The sequence below is a fragment of the Rhinatrema bivittatum genome, chromosome 2 (genome assembly GCF_901001135.1).
Source record: "Rhinatrema bivittatum chromosome 2, aRhiBiv1.1, whole genome shotgun sequence".
NCBI classification, from domain to species: domain Eukaryota; kingdom Metazoa; phylum Chordata; class Amphibia; order Gymnophiona; family Rhinatrematidae; genus Rhinatrema; species Rhinatrema bivittatum.
In genome coordinates, this window is record NC_042616.1 from 44,602,007 (window position 1) to 44,620,629 (window position 18,623).

The window sequence follows — 18,623 nt, forward strand, 5'->3', positions numbered from 1 at the left end:
AATGCAGAATCAAATAAATTCCTTATCTGCTAAAGTTGTTGCATTAGAAGAGAAAGAATCTGGGACATTAGACTTCAAAGTGGCTACAGTCAGAGACAGAGAAATCCTTGCAAAAAGAATTGAAATATTGGAGAACAAAACTAGACAATTGAACTTGCATATGTTGAATTTTCCTAGAGTTATAGGGGAAACCCCGTTTGCAACCTTAAAAAGATTTATGGAGGAAGTTTTGGGATATACGCAAGAAGATTTACCATCGATCAATAAATGTTATTTCCTTCCTAGACCAGCAGCAATAAATGCTGGTCAAAATTGACAAGAGAATCTTACTGAAATAATTGAAAACTCTGCCATAGAAGTATTAGAAAGAGCAACGCTCCTGGTTTCTTTCTTTATCTGATTTACAATGTGTAATGCGAAAATATTTTAGAAAATTTCCTATATCGTATTTGAATGCTAATATTAAGATCTATCCTGATTTGGCCGCAACTACACAAATTAGACGAAGGGGTTTTTTAAACCTTCGGCAAGAGGTTATTGATTTGGGTTTTTCTTTTATGCTTAAATTTCCCTGTAAGTGCATCTTAAAGAGGGGTGGAGAAACATTTATATTTTTTTCTTCTGAACAATTAAGGACTTTTATAGATTCGAAGAAGCCAGCTACATCTACGCCCATTAATACATGAAATGGAATATTATGTTGTTGTCAGCGTACAAAGTTTCTTTTTTGAATCTTATGTTACTAATTAGTACTCTCTTTAAATTACGTGGGGTCCAATATAGAAATTATTGATTTATGAATTATGGGAAATATTTTGTTAAGTAATTTAGCCCTTATAGGCAGTTTCTATTGTTTTTTTTCGAATTTGCAAAAATGATCAATTTTTGTAATGGAAAATGATAAATAAAGAATTGAAAAATGAAAAAAAAAACCCACAAGAAAACTCACACCAATAAGAAACCATTTGAATTCTCTAAGTGTAGCCAAAGCTTCTTGAATAAAACACATCTCAGAACATACCAGAAAATTCATACTGGTGACAGAAGAAATTAGCAGAGTAAATTTCTCTTGCCATTTTAGCTGAGTACCCTTTCATTTTGACCTCGTACAATCTCCAGACAAATGTGAACAAGGCAGATGCTACTATTGAAGTATGAAAAGCATAACAAAGAAACATTAATTCTGACTCCATGGCCCCCAAGATAAAAAGGTGCAGTCCTTAGCCTCGGTGACAGGGCTAATAACTGTGGTGGCAATAGTGTTGAATCTTCAGGTGAATCAAACACCTTTGGCACAGTTATAACCCATGGTGAACCTGTTCATGGACCCAGTGCAGCACGAAGGCAGCCCACAGCAGCAAATGACAATATTAAGAGGACTGAGTACAGTTCTATGAATCCTTGAAGATAAAAAGGAGATAGTGTACTACTAATTTTATGTCACAAACTCTACATTAAGCCTAGATGTGACGGTCACATGTTCAGTGTGTCACGCATGTGAGAATCATCTGTCAGGTGTGTCCTGGCCGAAAAAAGGTTGAGAACCACTGCTCTAGACCTCCAGGACGCATACCCACATATTGCGATAACTCCATCTCATCGCAGATACCTGAGATTTCTGGTAGGCCCCAAGCACTATCAGTACCGAGTGCTTCTATTCGGCCTCGCGTCTGCACCACGAGTCTTCACAAAATACCGCAAAGTAGTTGCAGCCTTCCTCAGGACTCAAGCTGTTCACGTCTACCCCTATCTAGACGATTGGTTGATCAGGGCTCCCACTCAGCAAACTGCTCTGTCGCCCCTACATCTTACCTTACACACTCTGATTTCGCTAGGATTTCTCTTCAACTACGACAAATCCTACTTAGTCCCATCTCAAACTGTATCATTCATAGGGGCAGACTTGTACACTTTGCAAGCAAAAGCTTTTCTACCTCGACAGCGAGCTCTCACTCTCGTCTCTCTCGCACATCAGCTACAGTCGCAGCACCACACGACTGCACGCCACTTCCTCATCCTGCTGGGACACATGGCGTCCTCAGTTCAGGTTACCCGCTTGGCCATGAGAGTCATGCAGTGGACTCTAAGGTCACAATGGACTCAATCTATTCAGCCCCTGTCGACCATTGTCCACATCACCGACTCACTCCGTCAGTTTCTTGCTTGATGGAAAAATCAGTTCAATCTCCGCCAAGGCTTGCCCTTCCAGGCTCCAGACCTTCAAATAATTCTCACCACCAATGCTTCCAACCTTGGCTGGGGAGCCCATGTGGCCGAACTGCAGACACAAGGATCTTGGTCTCCAGAGGAAGCCAAACACCAAATCAATTTCCTGGAGCTTCGAGCAATCAGATATGCTCTCAGGGTATTTCAGGATCGCCTGTCCAATCAGGTCATCCTGATTCAGATGGACAACCAGGTGGCCATGTGGTACATCAACAACCAGGGAGGGATGGGCTCCTACCTTCTGTGTTAGGAAGCTGCACAGATATGGGCGGAGGCCCTCTCCCATTCAATGTACCTCAGGGCCACCTACTTGCCGGGAGTGGACAATGTGTTGGCAGACAAGCTGAGTCGCACCTTTCAGCCGCATGAGTGGTCTCTCAACCCCTCAATGGCGGACTCGATCTTCCAACAATGGGGTTACCCTCATATAGATCTCTTTGCATCATTTCAAAACCGCAAAGTAGAGAACTTTTGCTCTCTCACTCGCAGCCAACACTCTCAGCCAACAGATGCATTCTCCCTCTCATGGGCGACCGGTCTCCTGTATGCATTCCCTCCACTTCTCTCAAAGACTCTTGTGAAGTTACATCAGGACAAGAGAACCATGATTCTGATAGCACCTCACTGGCCACGCCAAATGTGGTTTCCAGTACTTCAGGATCTTCATTCGCAGGCACATTCCCTTGGGAAAGGACCCACTTCTGATCAGTCAAAACGACGGGTGCCTACACCACCCCAATCTTCAAGCCTTGTCCCTGACAGCCTGTATGTTGAAAGGTTAATTCTTCAGCCACTTAACCTTTCGGAGCCAGTTTCCCGTGTCCTGATTGCTTCACGGAAGCCTTCCACGAGAAAATCCTACCTTTACAAATGGAACAGGTTTAAGTCATGTTGCTCTTCTCAATCCCTTGACTCCTTTACCTGTCCCACCACGAAGTTTCTAGACTGACTCTGGCACTTGTCAGAATCAGGTCTAAAAAATTCCTCCATCAGAATGCATGTCAGTGTGGTAGCCACCTTCCATAAAGGTATCGGGGACATTCCTATTTCAGTACAGCCCCTCATAACACGTTTTCTGAAGGGCTTGCTTCACCTCAAGCCTCCACTGCATCCCCCGGCCCCTTCTTGGGACCTCAACCTGTTTTTGGGTTGGCTCATGAAACCACCATTCGAGCCTCTCCATTCCTGTGATCTTCGCTATCTCACATGGAAAGTGATTTTCCTTTGGCAATCACTTCTGCTCGCAGAGTTAGTGAGTTACAGGCTCTAGTTACCTATCTGCCTTACACTAAACTTCTGCAGGACCGGGCAGTACTCCGCACTCATCCTAAGTTCTTACCTAAGGTAGTATCAGAGTTTCATCTCAATCAATCCATTATACTACCTACCTTTTTTCCCAGGCCCCATTCCAATCCAGGAGAACAGGGTCTGCATATCCTTGGTAGAAATAGGAGAAGCTCCGAGGCAGGGAGAGCAGGCCCTCGAGGAGCGAGTACTTGATCCCTTAGAGCAGAGAGACTCAGTAGCATTGTACTCACTTAGCAGTAACAGAGATTCCACTAGACGAGAGGTCTGGCACCGGAGCAGAGAGCAGGCCCTTGAGGAGCAAGTACCTGGTTCCAGTGAAGCAGAACTGTGGAAAGAGATGGTTTCTGTACTCACTAATGGTAACTGTAAGTTAGTTCTTCCAAGTAGAAGGATAAAAGTTGCAGGCAGCAACACAGGGAACATGGGCCCTCAAGGAGCGAGTACTGGTTTCCTGATAGCACCTGAAAGAAGCAAAGAGGCCCCGAGGAGCGGGTACCCCGTTAGAGACCCCAAAGGGTAGTAAGAGTTCCAGATAACGCTGGAGTGGTAGAGTAGCTTAGGAACGGAGAGCGAATCCCATCCGTAAGAATCCTGTTGCTAACTCAACAAGCTAGCAAATACTGTAGGCAGATGTACCCGGAAGATGTGAATTCAGAACAGGGGGACGCCCCTGAGGTTCGCGCCAACATAGAGTTAAAGATTAGGGCGGCACGCGCGCACCCTAGAGGTACCTTGAAGGAGAATAGCGGGAGGCAGCACCAAAGCCGGTCCGGGGACGCCGGAGAGAACGGCAAGCAGACACCGCAGCGGCCATCAGTCCAAGGTGAGCAGGAGGAACCGAGAGTAGAGAGAGGTAGGCGGGGCAAAGCCGTCGCAGACCGGACGCAACACTATGCAAAAATATTATGCAGCCAGATGGCATAGATACTGTCATTGGTGTATGTTGGTGGAAATTGACCCCTTCCATTCTTCACCAGAGCAATTACTTAAATACCTACATTTGCTATACATCTCTGGGTTAGCAATCTCTTCAATCAGAGTACACCTCAGTGCTATAGTGTCGTACCATTCTTCTTTCTGTTCAAGGGGCTTCCATATCCATGCACTCCCCTAGACTCTCTTTTCATGAGGGGTGCTTTAAGGCTTCAACCACCAATCTCACAACTCACAGAACCTTGGGTCTTGAACATTGTTTTGGAAGCGCTGATGCTCCCTTCATTTGAGCCAATGCAATCATCCTTGTTAAAGTTTCTTGTGTGAAAAGTTTTGTTTTTAGTAGCTATAACCTCAGCAAGGCAGGTGAGCGAGTTGCAAGAGTTGGTTCACTAATCTCCATACCTCCAGTTCTTCCACGACAAAGTCACCCTACGAACCCAATCTGCCTTCCTGCCGAAGGTAGTTTCGTTTTTTCATTTGAATCAAGCCATATCGTTGTTGACTTTCTTCCCTAAACCACATTCATGTAGATGAGAAGCTTTATTGCACACCTTGGATTGTAAAAGAGTGTTAACCTACTACAAGAAAAGAACTAGCACATCGAAAAATGCTCCCAGTTCACTTTCCTTCAATCTGAATGCTCCTGGATTACCAGTAACTAAACGGACACTAGCAAACTGGCTGACTCAATCATCTACTTCTGCTATTCTACAAGACCTGAATGTTTAACCTAAGGGGTCAAAGGCACATCAGTGAGGGCTATGTCTGCTTAATTGCCCACCTTCAATGGGTGCCTATTCAGGACATTTGCAGAGCAGCGACGAGGTCTTCGCTGCATATCTTCACCTCTCATTACTGCGTCCAGCACCATGCCGAATCTAATGTGGCTATGGGACAGGAGATACTGCGTCATGCCACTAATTCTTAAGACTGTCCACCCTTTATAGCAGGGGTCGGGAACCCATGGCTCGCGAGCCAGATATGGCTCTTTTGAGGGCTGCATCTGGCTCGCAGACAAGCGTCGCCATACTTCGTGGTTCCCCGCTGACCCAGCTGCTCCCCGGTCCTCCGCCGCCCGGGCTTAAAATGCTGTCAGCCCGGGCGGAACGCAGCAGGACAGCTGGAGTCAGCGGCACCGGCGTGCTCTCTTCTCCTCCCCCCCCCCCCCCCGCGGCCCGGAAGAGGAAGTGGAGAGCATCGGGTGCCTGCGCGGGAAGAAGAGACCACACTAGCGTGGTCTCTTCTTCCGCGCAGGCACCCGATGCTCACCACTTCCTCTTCCGGGCCGCGGGGGGGAGGAGAAGAGAGCACGCCGACTGGAGTCATCCGGGTGCCTGCGCGGGAGTCATCGGGTGTCAGCCGGGTGCCAGCGCTGGAGTCATCGGGTGCCTGCGCGGGTCTTCCCGCGCAGGCACCCGATGCTCTCCACTTCCTCTTCCGGGCCGCGGGAAGAAGAGAGCACCGGCGTGCTCTCTTCTTCTCGCGGCCCGGAAGAGGAAGTGGAGAGCATCGGGTGCCTGCGCGGGAAGACCCGCGCAGGCACGCTAGTGTCCGACGGGAAGAAGACTGCAGCGCGGCTCGGAGGAAAATGAAAATCTTCAACCGCGGCCGATGGGACTCCGCCTTCGCCTCCGCGAGGGCTGAAAATGAAGGAGGTTAGCGTTGGGAGGTGGCTGCTGCTGCCGCGAGTTCCCGGGGGGAAGGGGGAGAGAGAGAGTGAATGAGCGAGCAAGCATGTGTGTTTGAGATCCTGTGTGTGTGAGTGAGAGATTGCATGTATGTGAATGATTGAGAGCCTGTATATGTGAAAGAGAGTATGTCTGTGATTGAGATCCTGCCTGTGAGAGAGAGAGCATGAATGTAAGTTTACCATTGGGAACCTGTATGTGTAAGTTTGTAATTGAAAACCTGTTTGTTTGAAAGAGTATGTGTGTATGATTGAGATCCTTTGTGTGTGAGAGAGATCATGTGTATGTATGATTAAGAGCCTGTGTGTATAAGTAAGAGAGAGATCATGTGTGTCTGTGTCTGATTGACAGCTGGTTTAGGTGATGGAGCATGTGAGTATGTGATTGAGAGACTGTGTTTAAATGAGAGAGAGAGACCATGTGTGTCTGTGTGTGATTGAGAGCTGATTTAGGTGAGGGAGCATGTGAGTATGTGATTGAGAGCCTGTGTGTAAATGAGAGAAAGAGAGGACATGTTTGTAAGCATGTGAATGAGAGTCTGTGTGTGAGAGAAAAAGACAGCATGTATTTATGTGATTGAAAGCCTGTGTGTGTGTAAGCGTGAAAAGATAGACAGCATGTGTGTAAATGTGTAATTAAGAGCCTATATAAGTGAGAGAGAAAAAACATTTGTATATGTGAGTGACTGAGAGCATGTGTGTATAGGTGTGTCATTGAGAGCCAGTGTGAGAGAGAGCGCTGGTATGTGACTGAGAGAGGAGAAAGTTCCAAGCAAACCACCCCACCTCCTGCTAATTCAGAACAATCTCAGGACACCTGGATATCAAACGTTCCCAGGTATGCAGAGCAAAAAAATTTTTGTATCCTTATTATTTTTCATTACTGGATCTTTGTGTCTGCTATTTTGAAATATTTTGTTGGTATCTGGAAATGTTTTATATGAGTTTTTAATTATTGGATATTCCACTCATCAGCTGTTTCGAAATATGTTCTTTTTGTTAGTACAGTTTTACTGCTGATGATTTTATATTTCTTGATTTGTTTTATAAGGATGTGTGATGTTTCTTTTTTCCTTTGTTACACTGCATACAGAGACTCTGGCTTGTTGCAGTTTCCAATTCAGTTTTTGTCTGCATGCTTCTTGTTATGCGTTTTGGTCTCTTTATTCTATGTTAGGTGAGGGACAGCACGTGATTCAGGTGAGGTTTTCTGCTGGCGTGTAGTTTCTGTGTAGGACTCTATAGCAGCCTGACTTGGTCCGTTTTCCTAATAGGAGATGTATTGGTGTCTTAAGGCCTGGTGTAATATTTTCAGAGACTTATTGTACTTTAAAAGTGTGATCTTACATAAAATGCACACATTTACTTGTATTTAGTTTTAAACATATTGTATGGCTCTCATGGAATTACATTTTAAAATATGTGGCGTTTATGGCTCTCTCAGCCAAAAAGGTTCCTGACCCCTGCTTTATAGGGATATGCAACACAGATGTTTCACATTCCAGGTACTTAAAGCATTTCTGACTAGAAATCCTGTGCTTCATCTCTGTATCTGGAGACTCCCAGATAGCATGGCTAATTCAGCCTGCTTATCTGCGTGGAAAAAAGCACGTTTGCTTTACTGTTAACTGTGTTTTCCGTAGATAGGATGAATTAGCCATGCGCCCCACCCTCCTCCCTGGACAGTCTAAACCCTTCTGCCTGCCTTCTTCTGATGCAAGCAGGCATCCTGCAGGAACAAAGATCTGCATGTTCTATATGAGAAGCTCCCGCTCTAGGCCACCAGGGGGCACTCCCAGACAGCATGGCTAATTCATCCTGCTATATACGGAAAAACCGTTTATGGTAAGCAAACTTTCATTTATTACTCAAAGAAAGTAATTAGATTGTCTTATTTAAACACAGTCTGCTGAATTTTGCTGAATTTTCACATATTGTGTGCAGAATCCCCCCAGGACGATCAATCATTTGCATTCCGTGACACTGATACAGGATACAAGAGACTCCTCTCCCACTTCAAGCTCTGATTCTCAGATTTTCTCTGTCCCACCCCTCCTCCTGTGACATCATCAGTGTGTGCCCTCCCGCTCCGCAACAGAAGAAGGAGTCGAGAGAGGCTGACCTACAGAGCCATGAGACAGCATTGAGAGAGGCAAACACCAGGGAAAACGCCCCCTATTCATTTGTAATCCTGAAAGCAGCAAAAGCAGAAAGGAAAATGCCTGCAGGAGCTTCTGTTCAGGTAGGAGATTCCCGTCACCTGCCTGCCCTCTCTCTGTACAAACACTGCTGCAGCTTTCCAACCTGGGACACTGCAGTCAGCCCTGACTTTAATAGGACTCCGTGCAGCCTTGGATTAGTTAGTCAGCGTCCAATGCAATAAGATATTCTCAGCAAAATGCACAGTTTTACCTGTAGTTGTGTGCAATTTTGTTTTCCTGTACTTCCAATGCAGCAAGGAGTTTAGCACCCAATGCCCATCTAAAACTGTGAAAATTGCTTAGCATCCTTACATGGAAGTCCCATGCTCATAAAGGTTAACTATTACAACCCCCTCTCCCCCCACCACCACCACACACACACACACACACACACATACACATCCCTCCCCCAGGCAAAGAGGTGTGCTGGCTTAACTCAAATTTTCTTAATGCTGGAAAGTTAACTCCTCATCAAAGGTGGAGTAAAGTATCCAGCACTAATGTTAGTCTGTGGACAGAAGCTGGAGTTCTGGTGCACATTTTAAACTCTTACAGGCTGATGCAATATCAGTATGCAGAAAACGGGCACTCATGATTAAGCGCCCACTCTCCTAATGTGCGCTGTGGGTTAGGAAAATGGACACTCAATTTTACGAGCGTCCCTTTTCCTAATCTGACCGCAGCACACTTTTTAAAAACTTTTTTTTTTTAAACGTTCTTCTCCTTTTTGTTCCGCCGACTTCTGCTTTTCTGTAAACTTTTTGGGCAGCTCAAAAATTAACGCTTGCTCAGGGGCAGGCATTAATTTTGGAGAGTAAAAATGTGCGTGTCAGGCGCACTTTTTTTTTTTTTTTGCATTGGGGAGAATAGATAATAGTCTCATCAACATAAATTTACATGGGATGAGCGCTATTAGCTTCGCGGGGTTTTGGACATGCTAATCTTATAGCCTAAAGGTTTGTGGACGCGCATCCAACCACGGGTTAACCAGTGCGCTCAGCTGAGCACACTGTATTGCAACAGCCTATCAATGCATTAACATACCATTTTCTTACTTCATCGTGAGTTCAATTTTTAGCTCCTGTATTAAGAAATCATGCACTGACAGGCCAATGCAATAATCTGGATGCTAAGAAAATGTGCGTTGGTTTTCAGCATACGTTTTTAATGCCCAAATTATTAAAAATAATTTTAACTTCCAGTGGCGTAAGCTAATGCAATGCTAATGCACCTGGAGTTAAAAAAGTATGCCAAAACTTTAAAATGTGCTTTTGTCACAGGCTGATGCACATTTTAACTCAAGAAGGGGAAGCCATCCCTGGCATTCTATTGTGTAAGTGGTGGCAGCCGCTGCCGTCACTTAGCCAGCTAATTACCAATTTATCCATGTATCTGGCAGTAGAAAGCAGTTGCAGATAGCCGGATAGGTCAGTACTTGTCTGGCACAGGTCACACTATATAGTTGGATATGTGCTTATCTGGGTAAGTAAAAGTGACCTGCGCCAGTTAGCCGGATAAATTGCTATCTATCCAGCTGTGGTAGCGGCGGCTGCTGCTATATACCTGAATAAATCAGTGCTTATCTAGTTAAGCAGTGGCTACAGGCACTTGCCCAAAGAGCTCCAAACTTTTTTTTTTTTTTTTACATTTTTTACTATTTTTTTTTCATAGCGGTGGAAACAACTCCAGCTGTGACCCAGGAGTTAAGATTCTAGTGCTAAAGAAGGTGTGCAGTCCAGATGCAGTCGTTTGCATCAGGGAGTACTCCTTAATGCTCTCATTTGCATGGGATTTCCGTGCGAGACTGCTAAACAATACTCCCGTTAAGGAACGCACATTTTCTGTGCTGAGGACTCCTTGCTGCATCGGGAGTAAGTTTTGCAGCCAGAAAATGCATGCTCAGATGCAGGCAAAAAGGTGCATTCAACGGAATGCACCTTACTACATTGGCCTGTGAATTTCAGCACCCGGTCATCTGCACCTCCGATATGGGCTGATACACCTCCGACTTAATATCATGGCAATATTAAGTCAGAGGTCCCGAAAGTTACCAAAAGTAAAAAAAAAAAATTTGAAGTCGGCTCGCGGGTCGAAAACTGGACGCTTAATTTTACCGGCGTCCGGTTTCCGAACCCATGGCTATCAGCAGGCTCGAGAACCGATGCCGGCAAAATTGAGCGTCAGCTGTCAAACCCGCTGACAGCCGCCGCTCCGGGCGCTAGGGACGCGCTAGTGTCCCTAGCGCCTCCTTTTGCCTGTTTTTACTGCCGGACCTAATTTGCATAGTGAATCGCGCGCTCTCCCGTGGACTTTACTGTATCGGCCCGATAGTTTATTTGATAATAAATCAAAATCAAGCTGGTTTATGATAGAAGTCATGATATAGCAAAAATAATACAGAACAACACAACTGATAAAACGGTTTACTATGAAATAAAGAGTATAATATACAATAATAATAGAATAGTGTTTTAAAATCAGACACAAACCATCATGATAAAAACAAGGATACAGCCAGATCTATAGAAAAAGTAAGGTAAGACTAAGCATAACTGTCACTACTAATAAAATCTACATTAATATGTAGAGGCTGATTGGTTCTCTACCAGTTCAATCTAAATTAATTCATGCGTGGGGAGGAAAGAGAATAACAGCGTGTGTGGCTAACTCCCTCACGTGGGAGATAGTGGATGGTTAGGTCCTCTGGTGTATAAACTCTGACCACCATTTCACCTTGTGGAATTTGTTACCCTTCCTAAGGTCAGCATTCCCTGGCTGTCCTCTAGATATTCTCTTTTTTTTTGTTTGTTTTTAAGAGCTTTTGCCTCCATGAAGACTTCTGTCTCACTTGGATACGAGAGTTTTCTTCCACGTTTCCTTATCCGTTCTTTGTCTTGGGAAGTTCCCTGTTGATTGGGGCTTTAATTCTATCTTTCTTTAATGGCACCGATTTCAAAGGAGGGGGGTCTCCTTCCCTAAGAAGGAGCCTGGGATCGTCTGTATGCTTGAAGGAGGGGGATGCCTTTTAGATTTGTCCAGAAATCGAGGGAGAGGAGCAAGGAGAAGAGAGGAATCTTCCTGGACCCCTCCAGGGTTAGTATTCATCTGCAGAAGATACTGGGAGAAGAGGGGTTCAATAGGGAGGAGTTGTTAGAAAAATCCTGCAGAGGTAGGAGGTATATGGCTGTGTTTTAAAAACGCTTGTATTAGACTGCTTATCCTGGGGAGGGAAGCTAAAATCTACCCTATAGTAGAGATGTGCTTCGGGTAAAAATTTCGTGTCAGCCTTCATTTCGGGGGCCCCCCCCATTTTTCCCGTGGTTCAGGGGTTTTTTTTGGGGGGGGGGGGCTCCCAATTTTCAGGTTAGTGCGCACTATCGGGAGTTAACGCGCACTAACTCAAAAATGAATTTTTCCTGAAATTTCGGAAAAAATTCAATCATTTTTTGGTTCTCCTGAACCATTTTGAATTAGGCAATTTCGTTGACATTGCCTAATTCGGGTAAAACGATTACACATCCCTACCCTATAGTGTGGGAAAGGGAAGAATAAGCACTATAAGGTCTGAGAAGTTGGCTATAACATCCTAAAGGTTTTAAAGACTCTTAAGAAGTCACACATTTATTAAAGTACTTTTTTTTTTTTTATTAGTTATTTAATATAGTCACAAAGCATAACTGTTTGTACAGAAAAAAAAAAGCAGAAACTAAAACTATAATATTACATCTTTATAAGAAATGTATATATTATTTCAGACCACAAGTTCAGTGTAGAGGGGAGGAGGACTAATTGAGGAGCCAGAAAAGAAATTTTAAGAGTAGGAAATAGCTTAACATGTATTTACTACCCATTACTATTTACCTAAGTTATAGGGCTTTCTTGAGGAGAAGAGGTGGGCAACAACCTTTTACGAGATTCAAGAAACACTTTGAGTTGTTCTGGAACAAAAACAAATATGTGTATCGTCATTATTAAACTTTATAATGCATTTACAGGGAAATCTCAGCTGAAAGGTTGCACCTAAAGATTGAGACTCCTGACGCAAGGTCAAAAAGCCCTTTCTCCTCTCCTGAGCGGCCTTAGCCAAGTCTGGGAAATTTTGGCAAACTGACCAAAGAAATGAACCCCCAGATTCTGGAAATAGCTATGCATGACCGAGCCTAAATCTTGCTCATGTACAAATGAAACCAACAAAGTGGCTCTTTCACAAATCTCAACACTAGAGGATTCCAGGAATTCAGTTAAGTTCCCAGAGTCCAGTTGGTGTTGCACAGCATTCTCTCTTGAATGTGCAAATGGAAGAAAATATACTTTATTAAATGAAGGAATATTTTCTGGGGAAATCTGCACTCTCTCTGTCATGTACTTCCGAAGGGTAACTCGTGGCTGTTCACCAATTATTCTAGGAAAGTTCAAAAGCCGTAAATTCAGACGTCTCAATCAGTTTTCGATAAATTCGACTTTTCTATTCAAGACCATATGTTCCTGTATTATAGATGACAGAAAGTTCTGAGCAGTTTTCGCTTGAGCTGCTAAATTTTGGATCCCATTAGTGTGGTCATTAAGCTGAGAGTTGTGATCTTGTGTCAGGGCATCCAACTTTGATGAGATTGCTGAAATTTGTAAGGAACAATCTTGAAAAGCCAGGGCCTAGCTGGGCCACAAATTCCCATAGGGAATCTAAGGTCACCACTGAAGGTTTGGGGAGTTGGGGGTATCATAGGTCTTTGCTCAGAAATAACAGTAGATTCCAAGATAGTTTGAGCTCTCGAAGTCAAAATCACAGCAGGCTCACCTCCACTGGAAATAATCCGCCTGAGATACTGCTGCTGAGACCGTCGGGCCCGGACTCCGCGGCTGCTCCCTCTACTGCTGAACCAGGGCTCTCCGGCTCTGAAGCTGCAAGCACCAAACCCAGAGAGTACAGGGAGGAAATCGCCGACGGTATCCCTAGGAGAGGGGGGGCTGAGAGAAATCTCCTCAGATGAGACGGAAACTCCTCTTCCAGTCCTGTCAGCGGGGATCGCTGCCCCTGATATCGAGTAGGTTGTAGCAAGTTCGGGGACAGTACACTGCCCCGAGGGGGGGGGGGGGTACTGATGGAAGCACCAGGACTCTGTTGCTACCGTCGCTGCCTGAAGTCTCCACTACGCCCACCTTACCTCTTTGGCGACTCCCTCTTTGCCTGTTGGAAGTTTGGCTGCCATGGCGTCATCCTGCCTTTCCCCTCCGGCGTCCCCAGACCGGTTAGACGCTGCACTCCGCCATGTTTCCCAGCAGCCTAAGGGCACGCGCGGCGCAGCCCCGACTCAAGTACCAGCAGTGGTGCGAACCTCAGGGGCGTCCCCCTGAGGTGATGTCATCTTCTCCGGATATTTAAGGTCTCTGAAATTGCTAACGAATCGAGTTAGCAAGGGCTTTCCTCCGGGTATCGGTGGATGGGATTCGCTCTCCGCATAACCTGCTACTCTGCCTCCTCGGACTTACCAGGGGTACCCGCTCCTCGGGGGCCCACGTTCCCGGAATTGCTACTGAATACCACTTCTGCCAGGAAGTCATCGCTGCCTACAACACCAGTGAGTTACCATCTCTCTCTCAGAGCTTTTCCTGGAACCAGGTACTCGCTCCTCGAGGGCCTACTCCATTCCAGCTCCTGGGCTGCTTCTAAGAGACTATTGTGTGAGTGTTACCATCAAGGTTCTGTTCCTGAACTCTGCATACCCTGCCTACTCACTATATTCAGTTTCTCTACAGCTCAGCTATCCAGGATCGCTGTTCCAGTATCTGAGGGACTACAGCCCAGCCGGGCACTTCCAGCTCACTACTACCACCTCTGGTGGTTCCATATACTATTTAATAAAAGAACTAGTGTGTGTCTGTCTCCATACTCTGAGCCTGACCGGTGGTCCCTCTAGGGATCTTCCCCCAGGGGCGTGGTCATCTGCCACCGGCCTAAGGATCCACCCACAACTACCACGAACACTAACAGACTCTTCCTTTCCATTTGGGAGGCATCTCTACTTTGTAGAACAAAGAAGCAAGAGGAAATACAACGAGCAGGTCAGACCTACGCTACTCACATGCCGCCTTCTTGACTCCTCCCGTTCCTCAATAGAGCCCTCTTATTAAAGTACATTTGTGTGACATCATGGAAAATAATAAATCAGCCTGTAAGGATCATTCCATCTACTACATAATGCTTCAGTACAAGTGTAATTGGAATCCATCTAATGTAATTTTTGATGAGAACACCATATGAATGTTCGTCACTACTATTGGCAGTTTGGTGCTCATCCATGCCGTGCACAGCAGTGTAGGAAGAGATATTGGGGATATAAACAATGCACAGGGCCTAGAACAGAGCTTCCCAAACTGTGGGTCAGGACCCCACAAGGGGTTACAAATGCCTCAAAGGGCAGACATCATCAGTAGCAAAAGTAGTGGAAATCAGCATGGGATCTTTGAGCTAGCATGCACTCTCAGGTCCTGCAATGGTCCCGTCCTCGCTTGAGTTTCCACGTTAACAGGAATCCATGTGTGAGGAGGGACTGGGGCCACTGCAAGGCCTGTGAGCTTTTACTGGCTCACACATCCTGTGCTGATTTTCATTACTAATGCTGCTGCTGCCAGTTGCAGATCTACATCAGGCATTGAACCAGCCATTGGGGAAGAGTGGACAGAGTATGCACAGGTCTGTGCAGGTTGTCACTTCTTCTCTATCCTCTCCCATCACTGAACTTACCTAAGAGAAAAATGTTGCCCCTGTCATCAGCCTGCCCTCTCTTCCCATTAGCTGTCCTCCTGAGGCCCAAAGGAAAATGTTGCTGCTGATCCTAATCATGGGGTTGTTTGGATGGGGGCTGTTTGAAGGGAGGGATCAGATACAGTAAGGGTTTGAGGGTTGGATCAGTGAGAGAGGGATTGGCTGTGGAAGGTGAGAGGGGGGATGCTATTAATCAAGTTGATTTAGGGAATAGCCACTGCTATTAATTGCATCAGTAGCATGGGATCTTCTTAGTGTTTGGGTAATTGCCAGGTACTTGTAGCCTGGATTGGCCTCTGTTGGAAACAGGATGCTGGGCTTGATGGACCCTTGGTCTGACCCAGCATGGCAATTTCTTATGTTCTAAGAGAGGAGCTAGGGGTGAGAGTATCAACTGGGGGAGGAGGGAGGAATGTGAGAAAAGAGAGAGGAAGGGGATGACAGATGATTAATTGGGGTTACAAAAATGGCTTGGAGGTGAGAGGTTTAGTAGGGAGGATGTAAAAAGCTGGAGTGGGTGAGCGAGAGGCTAGACTGGGAAGGGGAGAGGAATTGGTTGATGTAAGAGGGGATCAGCTGGAGGGGCAGAGGTTGACAGGCCCTCTGGAGGGGGATGGAGGTTGACAGTTGGAGTGCAGGAATGGTGAGTGGAGGAATTGTTGGGAGGCGAACTACACCCCTGCTAATTAGGTTTCCCTGTACGTACCAGGATCAGTCCAGGACACCTGGGTTGTGACTCCGCACCAGTAGATGGAGACAGATTAAAACTTGTGGGCGGAGCCATATATAAGCCCCTGTGCCAGTCACAGCCCCTCAGTCTTACTCTGTCTCCAGTAGATGGTGCAGGTCCAGTCACAGCCCTGCCTGACCTGATTCTGGTGTTGGTGTTAGTCAGGTTTGAATTTTTTGGGCTAGGCTTTTTTGTTAGGCATAGCTGTTTATATACCAAATTGGGGTTTTTTTCTTTTAATCCCTTAGTCTCGGGTGCCCTGCCTCCCAGGGGAGTTGAGAGGTCCTGAGGGGACTACCCTCCCTCGGTTGAGGCCACTGCCAGGGTTGAGGACCCGGCTGAGCTAGTGGCAGCGTCAGGGGTGACACCAGGGAGCCTGGTTCACTCACCCCTGCAGGAATAAGGGCTTTTCAGTACCAGGGACAGCGTTTTTGTTTGTAAAAAAAAAAAAAAAAAAAAGTTTTTACTTTTGTTTTTGCGGCTCTCTGTTACCTGGCGTCGCCGCTCCGTTTTTGTCGGTGGGGGCGTCATTGGCAGGGGGGAGGTCGCCGAATTGCGCTATTTGTTTATTTTTAATTTTTGTGGTAATTTTTTCGCCGCGGCCCCGTTTTCTCCCGTGTTTTCGCCGGCATGCCGCGTGCTGCACAGTGCAGGGCCTGCGGCTCGGCGCGCGCGCGTCTTTCAAGGGACAGCCTTTGTTCAGCTTGCGTCCCGGGTGATGAGGGACCCTCGGCAGCGCCGCGGGGGGCTCGTTCCCGGGTCGCGCGTTCGCCGTCGCGCGGTGGTAGCTCCGCTGACAGGCCTCAGGATCTTTTCCCGGTTAGTGCGGGAGTGGCGGCCATCTTGGCCACCGGCCGGGAAATTTCGCAGGAAACGGTGGGGGCCTCTTCCTTTCCTCCTGCGCTTTCCCCACAGCGTGTCGCGGCGGGGGAGGTTCCCTCGGAGGGGCTTCGGTCCCGGGAGGCTTCCGAGAGTGATTCTTCGGATTCTGGTGATTTTTCTGAGGATTTTGCGCTGTTGCTGCGCAAAGTTCTCAAATACAAGCGCAGCAAGCGCATCCGGGGGAATGGCTCGCGTGCGGCCGACCACGGGTCCCCTCCACGGAAAAAGAAGTCTAGGAAGGGCGCGGAGTTCGCCCACGGTGCGTCCCGGGGGAAGCGGCCTCCCAGGGGGGTGCCGCAGGAATCGGATCCCGAGGATTCCCCTGAGGATGATACGGAGTCCGCCGAGGAGCCCCTGACGGGGGCCGGGAAGGCAGCAGTGGATGGTACTGCACAGCCCATTGCAGAGAAAGCTGCACAGGCTGCAGAAGGGGATGACCCCAAGGTGGTACGCCTATTCCGCAGAGAGGAACTGGCACCTCTCATCCCGGCCATTCTCCATGAATTGGGAATTGAAGCTCCTCCGGTGGTGGTCCGTCAGGAGGCGAATATGGATCCTGTTCTTCTCGGCCTCACAGGACCGGCGGTTGCCTTCCCTTTTCATTTCTCGTCCACCGATATCCTTTTCAAGGAATGGGATACTCCGGAGTTAGGTTTGAAAGTCAGCAAGGCCATGGATAAACTCTATCCTTTACCGGAGGAGGCGCTGGAGCTCCTCCGACTTCCAAAAGTGGATTCGGCGGTGTCCGCTGTCACGAAGAGGTCTACCATCCCTGTCACGGGAGCGACGGCCCTCCGGGATATTCAAGACCGAAAGTTGGAGGTACAGCTCAAAAAGATTTTTGAGGTTTCCGCCTTGGGAGTTCGAGCTGCCATTTGCACGAACTTCGCTATGCGAGCTAGTCTGCGCTGGGCCCAGGTACTGCAGGCGAATGCAGATCTCTCTCCGGAGGAGGCTTCCCAAGCAGATAGGTTGGAAGCAGCTATCGCATATGGGGCCGATGCGCTCCATGATCTTCTACGCACTTCAGCTAGATCCATGGTGGCAGCGGTGTCGGCACGCCGCCTCCTTTGGCTGCGCAACTGGGCGGCGGATGGTTTGTCCAAGGCTCACCTCGGGGCATTGCCCTTCAAAGGGAAATTGCTGTTTGGTAAGGAATTAGATGACTTGATGGTTTCCCTGGGTGAGAACCGAGTGTTTAGGCTGCCAGAGGATAGGACCCGGTCGCGCTCTTCGTTTTCTGGCAGAGCCCGTTTCCGGGGTCCCCGGAAGTCCAGGCCGCAAAGATCCACCGGACCTTCGTACAGGCCGGCCTCTTCTCGAAACACTCACTGGCAGCACTCCTTTCGGGGCAAACGCTTTGGCAGGCAAGGAGGAGCCCCGTCGGGTACGGGTTCCAAACCTTCGCAATGAAGTTCGGCCGGCCCATTCCTCGTCGCGCCCTCAGCACGCTGTCCCAAACGTGGGGGCGCGTCTATCCTTATTTCTCGAGGTATGGGCCAGCATGACGTCGGATCAGTGGGTCCTCGACGTGATAAGACACGGTTACGAGTTAGATTTTGCTCGCATCCCAGCGGACAAGTTCCTGGTCTCGCCTTGCAAGGATCCCAAGAAGAAGGCGGCAGTGCTAGACACCATCCGAAGACTAGAAAGCTTGGGGGCCATCTCTCCAGTTCCGGCCGATCAGTACGGCAAGGGCCGGTACTCCATTTACTTCATAGTTCCCAAGAAGGACGGCACTTTCCGACCCATACTGGATCTGAAAGGAGTCAACAGATGTCTTCGGGTCCCTCACTTCAAGATGGAAACCATTCGTTCGGTGATCGCGTCAGTGCGGCCAGGCGAATTCCTTGCGTCACTAGATCTCACAGAAGCATACCTTCATGTGGG

The 18,623-nt window shown here is 47.4% G+C and overlaps 1 protein-coding gene across 5 annotated transcripts in view; it reads left to right on the top strand.

Annotated features, from left to right (window-relative positions):
- Positions 1–18,623, top strand: part of LOC115085947 (oocyte zinc finger protein XlCOF6-like) — a 1,095,473-nt gene that overhangs the window by 501,064 nt on the left and 575,786 nt on the right. For 3 of the 5 annotated variants that reach the window (XM_029592502.1, XM_029592499.1, XM_029592501.1), the window contains exon 3: positions 8,231–8,399. The exons of the other annotated variants lie outside the window; for them this stretch is intronic. In XM_029592502.1, the coding sequence (XP_029448362.1) occupies positions 8,231–8,399 (169 nt within the window). The remainder of the gene's footprint in view (positions 1–8,230; positions 8,400–18,623) is intronic. 5 annotated transcript variants of the gene reach the window in all.